The sequence below is a fragment of the Chlorocebus sabaeus genome, chromosome 17, assembly GCF_047675955.1.
Source record: "Chlorocebus sabaeus isolate Y175 chromosome 17, mChlSab1.0.hap1, whole genome shotgun sequence".
NCBI classification, from domain to species: Eukaryota; Metazoa; Chordata; class Mammalia; order Primates; family Cercopithecidae; genus Chlorocebus; species Chlorocebus sabaeus.
This window is the reverse complement of record NC_132920.1, coordinates 10,646,484-10,665,073: the sequence shown is the minus strand read 5'-3', so window position 1 is coordinate 10,665,073 and position 18,590 is coordinate 10,646,484. Positions and strand designations below refer to the sequence as shown.

The 18,590-nt window shown below is 39.8% G+C and overlaps 1 protein-coding gene across 2 annotated transcripts; it reads left to right on the top strand.

The window, feature by feature from the left end:
• The first annotated feature begins 1,500 nt into the window (after positions 1 to 1,500).
• On the top strand, positions 1,501 to 17,406 carry C17H6orf52 (chromosome 17 C6orf52 homolog). 2 transcript variants are annotated; one of them, XM_073005647.1, is made up of 5 exons: positions 1,501 to 1,710; positions 1,984 to 2,182; positions 5,890 to 5,935; positions 16,175 to 16,267; positions 17,226 to 17,406. In XM_073005647.1, exons 1-5 carry the CDS (start codon positions 1,640 to 1,642, stop codon positions 17,366 to 17,368), a joined length of 552 nt encoding a protein of 183 aa, XP_072861748.1. In that variant the 5' UTR covers positions 1,501 to 1,639; the 3' UTR covers positions 17,369 to 17,406. The 2 variants fall into 2 exon arrangements, with proteins under 2 accessions (XP_072861748.1, XP_007971913.1); XM_007973722.3 differs by lacking the exon at positions 16,175 to 16,267.
• Positions 17,407 to 18,590: the final 1,184 nt, after the last annotated feature.

Sequence of the window (18,590 nt, the reverse complement as noted above, 5' to 3'; positions counted from 1 at the left end):
AGACCAGCCTGGCCAACATGGTGAAACCCCATCTCTACTAAAAATTGGCCAGGCATGATGGTGGGTGCCTGTAATCCCAGCTACTGGGGAGGCTGAGGCAGGAGAATCATTTGTACATGGAAGGCAGAGGTTGCAGTGAGGTGAGGTCATGCCACTGCCCTCCAGCCTGGGCAACATGGTGAAACCCTGTCTCTACTAAAAATACAGAAATTAGCCAGGTGTGGTGGCAGGTGCCTGTAATCCCAGCTACTGGGGAGGGTGAGGCAGCAGAATCACTTGAACCTGGGAGGTGGAGGTTGCAGTGAGCCAAGATCACACCACTGTACTCCAGCCTGGGTGACAGAGGGAGACTCCATCTCAAAAAAAAAAAAAAAAAGAAAAGAAAAGAAAAAACCCAAAACTCAAAAAGTTTCAAAAAGTAAAACCTGAATTTGCCACATGCCGGAAACTACTGGTGAAGCCACATGAAGTAATATATAGCCATTGCATTAGGTATTATAAGTAATCTAGACAGAATTTAAGGTTTATGGGAGGGAGGGTGTGTGTAGGTTCTTTGCAAACACTACACCATTTTATACTTGGGCATCCAAGGATTTGGGTATCTGAGGGGTCTCCTCTAAACAATCTCATATGGATACGGAGGGATGAGTGTAGTAATGGCTCCACAACTGGTGAATGATTGAATGATCTGAATGTTTTGAATTCATCATGTTTGCTATTTTTCACATTACAGGTAAATAGAAAATACATTAAGAACTTAGTTATTAGCAAGCTGCAAGGAAATGGCCAAACCTTAAGTGCTCCATATGGACTTAAAAGTTATCCTGAATTTTGACACTGTGTAACCTTGCTACTTAAAGTGGCGGGAGCTGGCTAATAAAGGCAGAATCTAAGGCTCCACTCCAAATCTGTCAAGTTAGAGAACCTACATTTTAAACAAGTCCAGGTCATTTGAATGCACATCAAAGTTTGGGAAGCTTTATCATGCTTTTTAAAAAAAATACTGAACCAGAGAAATATTTCTTTAAAATTGTATCCTGTACTCTCATTAATGTAGGGTGTAAGAGAAAAGGAAGAGAGGAGGGAAGGGAGCGAGGGAGCACATTCTTCTCTGCCTTTTAATTTTGTAGCTAGTTGGATGATGCTTTCCACCTGCATGGGATTAAAAAAAAAAGCCAGTAAGTGCTAGTTCCAATAGTTATTCTCAGCAGGTAGCTGAAGAGAGAAATGTATTTGTCTTAAGGTTTTAGTTACTAAAGTTTCCTCTTTTTTGTGTTGTGGTAAGGGGTGGAGTGGAGACTATCCTTCATTGTTGACCAACACACCTACCCCTTCTGTCCCTCCTTGGGGTTCTGCTGACTCCCCCTGGCCTGACAGTTGGTAGAGAGGGCTGGCAGGTGGAAGCCAGAAATTCCCCCAGGTGCCTCAGTACACCCCTCCCCCACCCACACCTTTGCCCCGTTTGTCAGGAAAGTCAAGCAATTAATTGCCTAGCAGGAATTGCCACTAAATGTAATTCTCTCAGGTGTAGTTGCAAGACTTATTTGTCAGGGTTGAGAGGTTTTAGCCCACAAGCTGGAATTTTTGACACGGGAATAAAAACTGGATTCTGCTCTCTTTTTGTAAAGTTTCTGGATAAATGGCCCAAGGAGAGAGTTTTGCAGGTTTTGGCATAACTCAACAAAATAACTATTACTGCTACTGGCAAAGGTGAGTGTTTTCCTCCTGCTTTGAAAAGGAAAGCTGTTACTGTTCTATTTGCTACATAATTGTTGGTAACTTACGAACTATGGCTTTTTAAAAATTTATTTAAGTTCCGGGGCACAGATACAGAATGTGCAGGTTTGTTACACAGGTATACATGTGCCATGGTGGCACATGAACACAGGTGTTCAATTTATTGCAAACTTCCTGGAGAAAAGAAAGGGTTTGGGGGTTTGTGGATGATTCTGCATTGGTTGGTGACGATTCTCATTCCTGTAGTCTCCCCTCTGCTATTAGAGTGAAGCAGGAGTTCCAGCCCAACCAGGGTTACCTCTATGGCAACTGGTATGCGCGACAGCACAGCTCATACCTTCTTTCTGGCTACAGCTATGGCTGTGCAGTGGATGGAAATGGACGGGACTGTTTTTCTGCGTATGAGACTCCTGAACACACAGCTGGAACTCTGGTTATGCCTAAGGTATACCTTGCTGGAATGAGTCTTGTGTCATTTGTATGCCCAATAATAGTAAACATCACTTTCCTGTCTTCACACATCTGTGTCCTGTCATCCAAATTCCCACAGCCATGGCTTTTGCTACCTGTTTTAATACTAGAGAGTAAAGCTGATAGCCTAAGAAAAATTTTGTATAGCTTTGTTGAGGTATAATACACAAAAAGTTTCTGTACATGTTTAATTTATATGATTTGCTGAGTTTGGACATGTATAACCTAGAAGTGTTCACTTGCAGATAATTTCCCATTCTCTTCCAGAAACAAAACAAAAGGCTAATGAAGTCTTTGTCTAAATTCTTGCTACTAAATTTTAGATTATCATAATTCAATATATTTTACTCTTTAACACTTAATATAGGACAAAAGGTAATTTTGGGGTTTGTTTTATAGCAGTTGGACATAAATACACTTTAAAAAGATAATAATTTGAATTACTGAAGTGACATATTTCTCAAATCACACAAAGATGTATTGAAGTAAGGGAAAAGTTCCTCCTCAAACACCCCTCCTTCTTCCCCATTCCCTTCCCACTTAGAAGAAAGTACTGTGGAGTGGAGCTATGTCTTCTAGATCTTTCTCCTGTACTCTTGCTAAATCAGTGTGGTTCGTCTTTCTGTTTTGGTGGTTAGGGGATGATTTAGGCAAGAATGAACTATGTAGTACATGCTGGTTTGCTCTTTGCTTCTGCATAAGGAGACCTTTCTTTAAAAAATTGCACACTTATGGTCTGGGCAAGGTGGCTCACGCGGGTAGTCCCAGCTACTTGGGAGACTGAGGCAGGATGGTCACTTGAGCTCGGGAGTTTGAGGCTGCAGTGAGCCATGACTGTGCCATTGTACTCCAACCTGAGCAATAGAGTGAGCTCATTTAGACATAGTGTGATTTTTAGCTCATCCGTTATTTGACATTTTAAATATTTTCAGGGCTTTAACAAACTTTTTTACTTATCTTCAAGCATTTGTCTGAGTGTTGCTTTTTTCCCCCAAGAATATATTTCTGGATGTGAAAGGGCTGGATTAAAGGATATAACATTAAAAATTTTTAATAGCAAATTACCTAAAGTCTGCATGAATTTGTACTTTTCATTATTGTGGTGGGTGTTCTTGCTACTCTACATTTCTCTGTGTATGATTAGCCAATCTAATAGGGCAGAGAGGCATTTGTCTATTATTGAGGGCAAATACCTCTTGAAATGTTTATTGGCATCTGTGTTCTGTGACTTGGATATCCTCTTTCTAGTTTTTCTGTTGAGTTATGTCCCTCTTGCTTGACTGCGTAAGATATTCACATGTTAGAGAAATTAACATTTTGGAGTTTAAATGTTACGGACTTCCCCCACCCTGGCTTGTCTCCTAATATTCGGAGTGACACCGTTTGTGTGATCTTTGCCTTAAAACCAAAGTTGAATTTTATATCTAGTCCCTTGGCTTTTAAAACTTACATTTGCTTTATATTATGATATTTTACTGCCCAAACTTGCGTTTTCAATTTTTCTCAAGTCTGTTTTAGTTGTGCCTCTTGTATAAAATATCTTGTTAGATTTCTTGTAATTTTTCCCCCTTTTGACCCAATTTGGGTTTTTCCCTTTTAACAAATGTTTGATATTGCAGCACTTAAAAAACAAAAATCTTTCACTACATTGCCTGAGGTTTTGGCACTCTTTTTTTTTTTTCTTTCGCCTCTTCCCTTTTTGCTCTTTTTTGGGAGACAGTCTGTCTTTTGGTGGTTACCCTTATATCATTAAATAGAGAAGTATAAGAATGAGTATATTATCAACTTCAGAAATGAAAGTATTTCCTGATTTTTCATCACTCTTGAGAAAATTAAGAAATGAATATCCTTTTTTTCTCACCTGGCTACCCTTTCTCTCCACTCCTCTGTCCATTTTTTGTTGGCACATTCTGGGATTTTTATCTCACCCTCTAGCCAAATTATTACTATAACATGCATTTTTTTCGTATAAGAATTATAGAAATATATTATCTTTTGTGGTTGTGGTGACCCCACTGTGCCATCTGCCTGCCATCCTGCTGGGTGTTCTCTGTTGGGAAGCTGCTGAGCAAAATTAAAGATGATAAGGCTCCGTGGTGGCGCTCTTTTACTCACACGTCCCCATTTTGGTCTTCTCTAATAAAGCGTATCCTCACCAAGATGTACTAGTTATTCCCTGCTTCACCCAATGTGCTGTGCCTCTGTCCATAACCTTTATCTCCCCAGTTAAAGGGGAGATCTCCAGCCCTCTCCTTTACATTTTGACATTGTGGAGGTGGGTGTCTCCAAAATGATTCTCAGGTCTTTGTGGTCCCTCAGAATGCTTTCCCAGACTATCTCTAGCTGAGGAAAGCCTTTTATAAATGTGCTTTTGTTTAAAGGCAGCCAGCTGCATACACAGTGCAGGTGGCCCTCAGACCAGAGAGAATGCTCTGTCTCCAGATAGTTCCTGCTTCCCTCATCCTGGTCATTTAGCATCCACATTTACCAGAACACTCATTGAAAGGAGGAAATGTGAGCTTACTTAGTCTTGTATTATGGGAAAGGACTTATGGAAGTGTGGATTCTGGGTGTTTTAGCCATTTCTTTCTTTCCTTTTTATATAACTAGTTTTAGAAATGATGTCTTGCTCTTTTGCCCAGGCTAGAGTACAGTGGTGCCATCATAACTCACTGCAGTCTTGATCTCCTGGGTTCAAGTGGTCCTCCTGCTTCAGCCTTCCAAGTAGCTGAGACTATCAGCTGCATGCTACCATGCCTGGTGTCTTAGCCATATCTAAGTAGAAAAAAGACACAGATTGTCTTTTGAAATTTATGGTAACTGTATAACCTATTTTCCAAACCTCAATATATTTCAGAGTGAAGAGGAGGCATACTTTCAGATAGACTGAAAAGTCTTTGGCTCTTAGTATCTTGTCATTCTTATTAGCAAGAGAAGCTTAATTAGGTGCCAGGAGCTACATCAGCCCTTTCTTGATAGAGTGATTCCTTGGAATAGCTGGCCATACTTAAAAATACAGGTTCCCAACAGGTCTACATAGAGGAATCATAAAAACATACGCTGCCCCAGTAAAGCCAACAGGGTCTGGGTTAACCAACCAAGATTTACTTTGGGAGTGCCTCTGCAGTTTACTTCTCTCATTATGTAAGAATATGATTGGTTTGCTTTGCTGTAGCCTCTGCATTTTCTTGAGCACCTAATGTCCTGGTTCTTAGCGGAGCCATGGGTTTGAGGACGTGATTAGAAGGCCATGAGGAAAACGTGTTCATGGAGACTTTACAGATTGTCTTCTGGAAGGAGGAGCAAAACTCGAGGTACAGGCGTGTAGTACAGGAAATAAGGAGCCTGGATACCAGGGTCCCTGCTGTCTGGTTCCTAGCTCAGGCTCTAGGATGCTAGTTAGGTCCCAGAAAATCCAGGGGCCAGAGGCCCTTGTTAGGCTGGCTCTTTGTTTGACAGTTCTTCTGTGACTCAGTTTACTTCTTTCATAATTGTACTGTCACCTAAAGATTCTTTGAATCAAATTCAAAAGTTGATTTAAAGAGACTAATTTTCAATATTATTTTTATTTTAGGTAGTTTTTTTGAGAGCTAGAGTTTTTCCCAATGAAGTATCTATTGATATTAAACCTTTAAACCTTTAAGTGAAATTATTTTCTCATAAGATAATTTTTTGTTGCAGGAAACCACACCTCTAGCTGAAAACCAAGATGAAGACCCACTAGAAGGTAACATAAACCTTGTACTGAAGTGGTTGGAAACAAAACCCCATTTCCTGGTTTCTCATTCACTCAGCTTGCTAGAAACTGGGAGGTTCTATTGGAAAATTCCAATGTAGGTTGCCTAAGCCATATGCTTCAGTAATTTCTCTTGTTTTTAGAAACTGGTTCTATGGGAACAACTTTAGCTAAGCCACCTCTTTGGGTCTTTCTGAAGGGCTGAGAAAAGGGGACATTCCCAAACAATAACAAGCCAATACATTTTTCTTAAGCTCCATTTCCTCTGTAAGTTTAGACTTTGAGGAAAATTATGCTTTAATTCTGTTTTTCAAGTGGGGAGAGCATGAGGTAATTGCTGTGGCCTCAGGATTATTGGATCCTGGGGTACCTGACAGGACAGCACTGTAGTGTCAGTCTGTGTGGTGCTTCCTGTACTTCTCAATTTGTTTTGGAAAGAACAAAGTTTGTCTGCCTGGAGACAAACACTCTGAATGTGTCTTATTTGAGGAAGGGAAAAAATGTTTTGCTTCTTTTATTTCAACTAATGGGAAGGAAAAATAGAAGAGAAATACAGAGAACACTGTTGCCTTTTTCTTATCACATGTCTGGCTTATCACATGTTTGTCTCATTTCTGTCCCTTGCCCAAACCCCTGCCCCTACCAGACAAACCCACTCACTGCCTTTATGACTTTATCAAAGAAGGGAGCATGGTGTTATCAGTCTTAGTAGCCCTTGTGACTAATTCAGAGTTCGCATGTCGGTAGGTGCTCAGTGTTTAAATCAAATTGGTGTTGAAAAGAAATCTTTATATGCTATTGAGCAGTTCTAGTTTTTAGCACTTTGATTTAAACATGAGTAAAGGGTGCTTATTTAAACTTTCTGGGATTTCTTTCAGGTTAAGTGTGAGTCTCTTCCTGCCTTCATCAGTTATGCAATTTATTAAAATTGATGCAGGATTTCTTCCTCCTCAGTTCAGCTAAATCTGGGTCCTTGTCTCACGACCAGGAAAAATTAGGCATGCAGACACATTGAAGGGTGAGGAGAATGGAATTTATTAAGCAAAAGGAAAGCTCTTAACACAAAAGAGGGATCCAAAACACAGGTTTCCACCCCACAAATTGAATACCAGGCTACCACACACAAGTTGAAAAGGCCAGGCTCCTCCCCTGCATAAGGTGTGAATTCCTGATGACGACTCCTCATTCTTCCAGTGTGCATGTGGGCCCTTAGTCTGAGCCACTCCACATTGATTTATTTCCCTTACTGCACATGTGTTAAGGGATGGAATTTTTCACTGTGGGCATGTTTAGCCAAGCCCCCTGTGTACAATGACTTGGGCAGGTTGGAGGTTTTCCAGGGACCCTTCCCTATTTGCCTAGGCATTGACTGTCCCCTGTCTCTATCAAAATAATAGAGGTAAAGGTCTGCTTTTTGGATACAGATTGCCATGGGGTTCAGATCCCACCTACTAGCTCTGTAGTTCCAGACAAATTAATCTCTAGTGTGTCTGCTTCACTTTCTGTAAAGTGGGGACATTGTTACCTTTCTCATGGGAAGTGTGGGCATGCTAGGTCTAAAGTACTTTTAGGTGGTTAAACAGCTTCTGCCATGTGATAACCACTCAAGTATTGGCTGGTCATCAATCTGGCACAGTACTGGTCAGTAGAAATGTAATGCAATTGCACCTCAAGGAACTAGAAGACAAGAACAAAGTAAACCCAAAATTAGTAGGAGAAAAGAAATAATAAAGACTATAGCAAAAATAAATAGAAACTAGAAAAACAATACAAAAGATCAACAAAATGAAGGGTTGATCTCTTTAAAAGATAGGCAACAAACCTTTAAGAACAAAAGAAACTCAAAATCAGACGAAAAAGGAGACATTACAACTGATACCACATAAATACAAAGGAACATAAAAGACAATTATAAACAATTATACATCAGTAAATTGGATAACATAGAAGAAATGAGTAAATTCCTGGACACATAGAATCTACTACCTACCAAGATTAAATTGTGAAGAAATAGAAAACCTGAACAGGCCAATAATGAGGAAGGAATTGAAACAGTAATAAAAAGTCTCCCATCAGGCCAGGCCTGGTGGATAATGCCTGTAATCCCAAGCACTTTGGGAGCTGATGGGGGAGGATCATTTGAGTCCAGGGGCTTGAGACCAGCCTTGGCAATACAGTGAGACCTTGTCTCTACCAAAAATTTAAAAAATAGCTGGGTATGGTAGTATGTGCCTGTAGTCCCAAATATTTGAGAGGCTGAGGTAGGAGGATTGCTTGTGCCCAGGAGGTTGAGGCTTAAGTGAGCTATGAATGTGCTGCTGCATGTCAGCCTGGGTGACAGAGTGAGACCCTGACTCAAAAAACAAAAGTCTCCCGTAAAAGAAAAGCCCAGGTCCTGATGGCTTCACTGTTTAATTCTACCAAACATTAATTTTTCATTTTATTTTTTGTAGAGGTGGAGTCTCACTTTGTTGCTCAGGTTGGTCTCAAACTCTTGGGCTCAAGCAATCCTCCCAGCTCTGCCTCCCCAAGAGTTGGAATTACAGGCATGAGTCACCATGCCTGGCCCCCAAACATTTAAAGAAGAACCAATGCCACGTCCTAAACTACTCAAAAAAATCGAAGACGAAATACTTTGAAACTCATTTTATGAAGCCAGCATTACTCCGATATCACAACCAGAAAAGGACACGGCAACAAGAAAGAACTACAGCCAGTATTCCTGATGAACATAGATGCAAAGGTCCCCAATAAAATACTAGCAAACTGAATTCAACAGCCCAATAACAAAATCATTTGTCATGAACAAGTGGTATTCATCCCAGGGATGCAAGGATGGTTTAATATACACGAATTAATAAACACGATACATCCCATTATCCCATCAACAGAATGAATGACGAAAAACATTATTTTTCTTTTCTTTCCTTTTTCTGGAGATAGGGTCTCACTCTGTCACCCAGGTTAGAGTGCAGTGGTGTGATCTTGGCTGCAACCTCTGCCTCCTAGGCTCAAGCAATCTTCCCATCTCAGCCTCCTGAGTAGCTGGGACCATGGGTGCATGTCACCATGCCCAGCTAATTTTTTGTATTTTTGGTAGAGATGGGGTTTCACCATGTTGCCCAAGCTGGTCTTGAACTCAGCTCAGGTGATCTGCCTGCCTCAGCCTCCCAGAGTTCTGGGATTTACAGGCATGAGCAACTGCACTTGGCGATCATTTCAGTAGATGCAGAAAAATCATTTGACAAAATTCAGTATCTCTTCATGATAAAAACTTTCAACAAATTAGATATAAAAGGAGTGTACCTCAATACAATAGAGGCCATATAACAAACTCACAGCTAACATTGCACTGAACGGGGAAAAACTGAAAGCTTTTCCTCTATGATCTGAAACCGGATAAGGATGCCCCCCTTCACTACTTCCATTCAACATAATAGAAGTAACCATAATAGTCTAGCCAGAGCAATTAGGCAGGAGGGGGAAATAAAAGGTTCCCAGGTTGGAAAGGAAGAAGTGAAATTGTCCTTGTTTGAAGATGACATGATGTGTTATACAGGCATACCTCATTTTATTGTACTTCACTTTATTATGTTCCACAGATACTATGGGTTTTTTTTTGTTTTTTTTTTTTTGTTTTTTACAAGTTAGAAGTTTATGGCAGCCCTGAACTGAGCAAGTGTATCTGTGCCATTTTCCCAACAGTATGTGCTCACTTTGTTAGCACTGTTTAGCAATAAGCTATTTTTTTTCTTTTTTCTTTTTTTTTGGAGACAGTCTTACTCTTTGTCACCCAGGCTAGAGTACAGTGGCATGATCTCGGGTCACTGCAACCTCCGTCTCTGGGTTCAAGCGATTATCCTGCCTCAGCCTCCTGAGTAGCTGGGATTAGAGGCACCTGCCACCACACCCGGCTAATTTTTGTATTTTTAGTAGAGATGGGGTTTCACCATGTTGGCCAGGCTGGTCTCGAACTCCTGACCTCAGGTGATCCACCCAGCTCGGCCTCCTAAAGTGCTGGAATTGCAGGCATGAGCCACCGTGCCCAGCAGCAATAAACTATTTCTTAAGGTAATTACATTGTAAACAAATTTATTCTTTTTTTTTTTTTTTTTTTCTTTTTTGAGATGGAGTCTTGCTCTGTTGCCAGGCTGGAGCACAGTGGCACGATCTCTGCTCACTGTAATCTCCACCTCCTGGGTTCAAGTGATTCCCCTGCCTCAGCCTCCCAAGTAGCTGGGACTATAGGCGTGCACCACCACACCTGGCTAATTTTTTGTATTTTAGTAGAGGTGGGGTTTCACCATGTTCGCCAGGATGGTCTCAATCTCCTGACCTCGTGATCTGCCTGCCTCAGACTCCCAAAGTGTGGGGATTAGAGGCGTGAGCCACTGTGCCTGGCCAAATTTGTTCTTTAAAAAAATTTTTTTTAAATAGAGACAAGGTCTTACTATGTTGCCAGGCTGGTGTAGAACTCCTGAGCTCAAGTGATTCTCCAGCCTCAGCTTCCCAAAGTACTGGGATTACAGGCTTGAGCCACCATGCCCAGCCAATATAAACAACTTTTATATGCACTGGGAAACCAAAAAATTCATGTGACTTGCTTCATTGCAATATTCATTTTACTGCAGTGGTTAGGAACTAAACCTGCAATATCTCCAAGGTATGCCTGTAAAGAAAACCCTACAGACTCTGCCAAAAAACTGTTAGGTCTAATAAACTTATTAGTTTTGTACCCTGTAACTTTACTACACAAAATTGTTTCTATACACTAATAGCTATTTGAAAAAGATAACAAGAAAATAATCCCATTTACAATAGCTATAACAAAAACTTAAGAGTAAATTTAACCCGGGAGGCGGAGCTCGCAGTGAGCAGAGATTGCGCCACTGTACTCCAGCCCGGGCGACAGAGCGAGACTCCGTCTCAAAAAAACAACAAAAAAAGTAAATTTAACTGAGGTGAAAGATGTCTATACTGAACACTAAAAAGTGTAGATGGAAGAAACTGAAGATACAAAAGATACCTCATGCTTATGGATTAAGAGAATGAATATTATTAAAAAGTTCATACTACCCAAAGTGATCTACAGAATCAATGCAATCTTTTTTTTTTTTTTTGAGACGGAGTCTTGCTCTGTCGCCTAGGCTGGAGTGCAGTGGCCTGATCTCAGCTCACTGCAAGCTCCGTCTCCTGGGTTTACGCCACTCTCCTGCCTCAGCCTCCCGAGTAGCTGGGACTACAGGCGCCTGTCACCACGCCCGGCTAGTTTTTGTATTTTTTAGTAGAGATGGGGTTTCACCGTGTTAGCCAGGATGGTCTCGATCTCCTGACCTCGTGATCTGCCCGTCTCGGCCTCCCAAAGTGCTGGGATTACAGGCTTGAGCCACCGTGCCCGGCTTTTATTTATTTATTTTTTCAGGCAGTCTCACTGTGTTGCCCAGGATGGAGGGCAGTGGTGTTTGATCTCAGCTCACTGCAACCACCTCCTCCAGGGTTCAAGCAATTCTCCTGCCTCAGCCTCCCAAGTAGTTGGAATTACAGGTGCCCACCACGCCTGGCTGATTTTTGTATTTTTAGTAGAGACAGGGCTTCTCCATGTTGGCCAGGCTGGTCTTGAACTCCTGACCTCAGGTGATCCACCAGCTTTGGCCTCCCAAAGTTTTGGGATTACAGGCATGAGCCATTGTGCCCAGCCAGATTCAATGTACTCTCTATCAAAATACCAATGGCATTCTTCATAGAAGTAAGAAAAAATGACCGAGTGTTATGGTGGCTCACGCCTGTAATCCTGGCACTTTGGGAGGCTGAGGTGGGAGGATCACGTGAGGTCAGGAGTTCAAGAGCAGCCTGGTCAACATGGTGAAACCTCGTCTCTATTAACAGTACAAAAATAGCCCTAATCGTGGACTGCTGGGTGAGCAGCAGTCCTGTGTGAACGCACATGCACAAGTTGCCCCGCGGCGCCCCGTGCAATATCGGCCGGGACCCTGGGAGGCCGTCCATCCCGTTTTCAGCGGATAGCTGGGGCTAGGTAAGTGACCACGCAAGGACCCGGGATCCCCAGGTTGCGCTCTGCACAGCGGGAGGGTCACTCGCCCTGTTGAGAGCCGGCGGGCAGGGCACCTCCGCGCTTGGAAAAGGGTGGTCCAGCACTGCCGGTCCCATTCCTCAGCCCAGTCAGCGTCTGCCTTTGCCAAACCCGGAAAGAGCTCACCAGGTCTAGGACAGCCTGAAAGACCAAAGATGAATGTTGGGTAGGATGTGGAGAAGAGCCCTTGCATACTGTTGGTGGGAATGTAAATTGGTACAGCAATTATAAAAAGTATGGCGTTTCCTCAAAATATTAACAGTAGAACTACTATGTGATCCAGCAATCCCACTATTGGGCATATATCCACAGGAAATGAAATCAGTATGTTAGAGAGACATCTGTACTTCCGTGTTTATTGCAGTACTATTCACAATACCCAAGATATAGAATCAAACTAAGTGCCCATAAGTGGATGAGAGAGAGAGATATTTCTTTATATAGTATATATAAAGAAAATATGTATATATACAATAGAATACTATTAAACTATAAAAATGATGAAATCTTGTCATTTGTGGCAACATGGATGAACATGGAGGACGTTATGTTAAGTGAAATAAACCAGACACAGAAGAACAAATGCCATATGATCTCACGCATGTGGAATCTTAAAAAGCTTATTTCATAGCAGTAGAACATAGAATGGTGGTTATTAGAGGCTGGGGTAGTTGCAGGGAGAGAGTGATGGGGAGATGTTGGTCAAAAGATAGAGAATTTCAGTTAGCTAGGAGGAACACCTTTCAAGAGATTTATTGTAGGCTGGGCGCGGTGGCTCACGCCTGTAATCCCAGCACTTTGGGAGGCCTAAGTGGGTGGATCACGAGGTCAAGAGTTTGAGACCAGCCTGGCCAACATGGTGAAACCCCGTCTCTACTAAAGATACAAAAAATTAGCGAGTGTGGTGGCGCGTGCCTGTAATCCCAGCTACCCAGGAGACTGAAGCAGGAGAATTGCTTGAACCTGGGAGGTGGAGGTTGCAGTGAGCTGAGATCACACCATTGCACTCCAGCCTGGGCAACAGGAGCAAAACTCCATCTCAAAAAAAAAAAATTATATAATATACGTAATATGTGTATACTATATACTATATATAATATAGGTAATATGTATATACTATATATTATATATAATATACGTAATATGTGTATACTATATACTATATATAATATACGTAATATGTGTATACTATATACTATATATAATATACGTAATATGTGTATACTATATACTATATATAATATACGTAATATGTGTATTATATACTATATATAATATACGTAATATGTGTATTATATACTATATATAATATACGTAATATGTGTATTATATACTATATATAATATACGTAATATGTGTATTATATACTATATATAATATACGTAATATGTGTATTATATACTATATATTATATACGTAATATGTATATAATATATAGTATATAATATGCATATTATGTATATTATATATTATAATCATATATTATATGTTATATATTATATAATATACATAATATGTATATTATATATTATAATCATATATATTACATAATATACATAATGTGTATATATTATAATCATATATTATATATTATATATTATATAATATACATAATATGTATATTATATATTATTATATTATATATTATATAATATGCATATGTATAATATACATAATATGTATATAATATATATTATATAAATAATATATATTATATTATATATTATATAAATATGTATATATTATATATTATATAAATAATATGTATATATGCTATATTCTATATTATATAATATACATAATATGTATATATGCTATATTCTATATTATATACGTAATATGTATATTATATATAATATATATTATATACATAATATGTATACTATATATTATATATTGTATATATGTGTATATATAGTATATATAGTATATATACTATATATTATATATTATATATAACATATTTACTCTATATATTATAGCATGGTGACTATAGTTAATGAAGAAATAGTATAGTGAAAAATACAGGTTAATTTGAAGGTAATGAGTTATCGCAATTTGTTGTTCAGTCAGTTGCAGATTGAATTTTTTGTTCTACTCTTTGCTTCTTACTGCTGCGTTTGACTAGTCTTTAAAAAAAAAAAAAGGAAAAATAAAGAAAAATAGTGGATATTCAGTGTTTCCACCACAAAAATGAAAAATGATAACTATGTGAGGTAGTTATTTGATCATTTGATCATTCCACAATGAACATATACTTGAAACATTGTTATATGTGGTAAATACATACAGTTTTCTCTGTCTGAAAATTTAGAAATTAAAAAATAGACAATGAGAAACACAAAGCTATCCATGTGGGTAATTTTAAATTTTTTAGTAGCCAAATTAACCAACTCAAGAGATAGGTGAAATTAATAATGTTTCTTAACCTAATATCTGTTATGGACTGAATTTGTGTTCCTCCCCCTGGCCAAATTCATATGTTGAAACCCTCACTCCCAATGTGATAGTTTTAGGAGGTGGATCTTTAGGGAGAAGATTAGGATTAGGTGAGGTTATGAGGGTGGAGCCCTCATGAATGGAGCTGGTGACCTTACAAGAGTCACGAGGGAATTTGATTCCTCTCTCTGCCCTCTGCCATGTGAAAATACGACTTCTGGGCAGTGTGCAACCCAGAAGAGGGTCCTCACCAGAACCCAACTATGCCAACACTTTGATTTTGGACTTCTGGTTTCCAGAACTATGAGAAATAACTGTGTGTTGTTTACAGACTACTCAGTCTCTGATATGTTGTTAGCAGCCCAAACTAAGACAATATCCAAAATATTATTCCAACATGCAATCAATATAAAAACAACTTTTTTTTCCATCAAATCTTTGAAATGCAGCATATATTTCTTCTATCGTTTTTCTTTTAATGGCCACCCCCTCACCTGCAGATTGAGGGGACCCTTATTCTGAGGGCTATTCAGACATTACCTTCAAGCAGATTTTTAAATTGTTCCTATTGTAGTGAAATACGCATAACATAAAACTTACCATCTTGACTTTTAAATGTATCACACTTGATCTCAGCCAAAAGGCCAAGAAGCAATAGACTTTTAAATGTATCAGTGGTATTAAGTACATTCATAATGTTGTGTAACCATTACCATTCATCTCCAGATCTCTTCATTATATAAACTGAAACTCTATGCCCATTAAATAACAACTCTTCACTCTCCCTTCCCTCATCCCCTGTCAACCACCATTCTGCTTTCAATGTGGTATATATTTTATCCTTACATCACATTTCAATGAGGGCCAGCAATGCTCAATAGCTGCATGTGGCTAGTGGCTACTGTGTTGGACAGCATTGGTCTAGAAGATGCACAGGTTTAGGGATAATATAATTAGTTTGTCTTAAATAGGCTTCTATTATAGTTTTGGTCAGCATCACTGGAAGGGCAGAGGTCATATAATCCGGGGCTTGGAGCTGACCACACTGTGTCTGTTTTCTTGGCCACAGGTTAAGTGGAGAGCATGCTCATAAGCATATAATCCTAACTCCTATTTCCCCACCCGGGGCATGCAGTCAGGGACCCGTTGGCAGACAACTGCCCATAACGCTAAAGGAAAGGAACCAGGGACAGAAGTATAAGAAAATTTCAGAATGTTTAGGGGGAAAAAAGGGAAACATCTACTTTTATGACCAGAAATGCTCAAAGGAAAGATGACTCAAAAGGGATGGGAAGCTCTAAAGAATAAGAATCAGACAACACAATCATGAATGACTCCAGTGAAGAAAAGTGAGAAGTAGCTCATGAAATTAATATGATGACTAAAGCCTATTTGACCATTTTGGTTCTAAAATGATAAATACAGAAGGGTACTGCATTAGTCTTCTAGGGCTACTGTAACAAAATACCATAGACTGGGTGGTTTAAACAAAAATTTATTTTCTTACCGTTCTGGAGGCTGGAAATCCAATATATGGGGTCTGGCTAATTTGGTTTCTGGCGAGGGCTCTCTTCTTGGCTTGCAGACAGCAGCCTTCTTGTTGTTTCCACACTTGACCTCTTTATGCATACATTGTAGGAGAGAATGTGAGCAAGTTCTCTGTTCTTTTTTTTAAAAAAAATTATTTTTATATTTTGTAGTGATGCAGTCTCAATATGTTGCCCAGGCTGATCTCAAACTCCCAGACTTAAGCAATTCACTGGTCTCAGCTTCCCAAAGTGTTGGGGTTACAAGTGTGAGCTGCTGTGTCCTGCTTGCTGTCTCTTTTTGTAAGGGCACTACTTCTATCAGACCAGCACCCAACACTTATGACTTCATCTAACCTCCTAGAGGCCCCATCTCCAAATGCCTTCACATTGTGGGGGTTAGGCTTTTAATAGAAGAATTTTGTGGGGCAAAGATTTAGTCCTTAATAGACATACAGATGAATAGCATGAGCCCATATGAGTATTAGGAAGCAAATTATGATCCACAAGGAACTGAGGCTTGCAAAAATTACAAAGGAAAACATAAAAGGCTTCTTCAGTTACGTTCAGTACAAGGAGAGGAAAAAAATAGATTACATTAAAAAAAAACTAATGACCTTGAAAGCCTTGGAAAGCTCTGGAAACCTGGCAACTTGGGCTGAAAATCCAGGTTTAATACGTTCGCAATAACACCACCATCTCGTCACAGGGTTCCAGGTTTCAGAGATGGAAGGCCAAGTCCTCCTGTGTTTCTGAATTCATTGCTGTATAAAATTTATTCACTTACATTGGTCTGTTAACTGAGCAGTTAAAGTAGTATGTTTATTTTTACAAACCCCTGTCTAAGGAGCCCTTGGCTTGGTTAATTGTTTGGCATTGTATCTACCTGGCACCTGCCAGAAACATGGCAGTCATTCTTGACCTTCCTTTTTCCCTTTCCTCCCAAATTGAATCCATCCCCCAGGTATCTCAAATCTGTCCCTTTTTTTCCTCCATCTCTTCTGTCAGCTGGATGCTCATTGAGTTTGATGATACTACTACTTTTATAGCTTAAATTTCTATTTTCAAGTCTTATTGAAAGGAAATATGCAATTTAGGAATTTTAACCTTTACTATCTGCAATACTTCCTGCAAATGCTTTCTAAAAGCTTTCTAATTTTAAACTATTTCTAGTATGTGTCCTGTAAAACTCTATCTCTTTCATATCCATTATTGGCTTCTGTAGATCCACATCTTCATTTGAATATTGAGGAATCAAACCAAGAGTTTATGGTGAAAAGTGAAGAACTCTACGACTCCCTCATGAATTGCCACTGGCAGCCTCTGGACACGGTTCACTCCGAAATTCCAGATGAGACCCCGAAGTGAAGCAAGGTGTTCATTAAACTCTGCAATTATCATACTAATTATGTCTTCTTTTGTTTTGGAAAAAAGTAGTTTTCCCAGGAAGGCACTGGATTCTGGATATAAAAACCAACTTCCAGGGCTTACGTGTGATTGACATGAGAGAACATTAATGTAAATAAACTTTACCAGCACATCTGTTCCTGGAAGTGTTACATTAAGTAAGTGCCAGAAGAGCTCACGTGGTGATCATGGTAGAGCAAGCTGTGCCATAAAACCCTTGGAAACAGGTTTAATATGAGGCGGGCTTGAGCTGAACTGATTGTGGCATTGGCTACTCTGATATGATTTGCTGCTTTCACTAACTTCAAACTCTCATGGAGAGAAATTGTATCCATAGACAATGCATGCTTTCTTGCTTGTGTGTTGTCTAGAAAATCTTAGTTAGAACTGGGTGTTTGATCTCCATTTCCTGGCCCCATGAGAGAGCTAGATGTGGCAGTAGAGACTCAATTGAACAGAAAGATTCCTAAGCATGGAAAAAAATTTGCTTGATCCAAACAGCCTGTCAGCTTTCTAAGACAGAGGAATTAGGCCCTCATGAAAGCCAGCCAATGTGTATATTGACTGTGCTGCTTATAAAATGTCTTTTTTTTGTCCTGAAGATGATCATTGTGTCCTGTTTTATTGTTTTGCTATGGATGGATACTTTAGTGACCCCTGGGACTGATCTGACTGAGTTGACTGCTAGAAGACTGATTGCTTACAAGCAAGTCGATTAGACTGTGGGCAAAGGCAATCTGACATCTCTTCTGCTCTGAAGGTGCTTGACAGATGCTAATCCTTGTGCTAACCAGGTTCAAAGACCTGAATCCTACATGGAGAGCAAGGAGGGCTGTAGCCACTGTAAAGGAGCTTCCTCTGCCCCATGGTTTCTCAGCCTTGGCGCTATTGCCATTTGGGACTGGACACTTCTTTGCTGTGGGAGACTGCCTTACACGTTGTCCTGACCTCTACTACTAGATGCCAGTAGCACCCTGTACTGCAGTTATGACAACAAAATGTCTCTAGACATTCTCAAATGTCCCCTGGGGGCAAAATCCCCACCACCACCACCCAGTTGAAAACCACCGGAATAGGGCAATGTTTTCAAACTCTAGGATGTGTCAGAATCTCCTAGAAGACATGCTGAAACACAGATTCTTGGGCACCATCCTGAGTTTGATTCAATAGGTTTGGGGTGGGA

What these genes read in the sequence shown, in the direction of transcription:
- C17H6orf52 (XM_073005647.1), top strand. Translation starts at nt 1,640, where the DNA reads ATGGCCCAAGGAGAGAGTTTTGCAGGTTTTGGCATAACTCAACAAAAT. An exon ending in TATTACTGCTACTGGCAAAG is followed by an intron (nt 1,711 to 1,983) that starts GTGAGTGTTTTC and finishes TCATTCCTGTAG; the next exon opens with TCTCCCCTCTGCTATTAGAG. An exon ending in CCAAAGTGTTGGGGTTACAA is followed by an intron (nt 16,268 to 17,225) that starts GTGTGAGCTGCT and finishes TGGCTTCTGTAG; the next exon opens with ATCCACATCTTCATTTGAAT.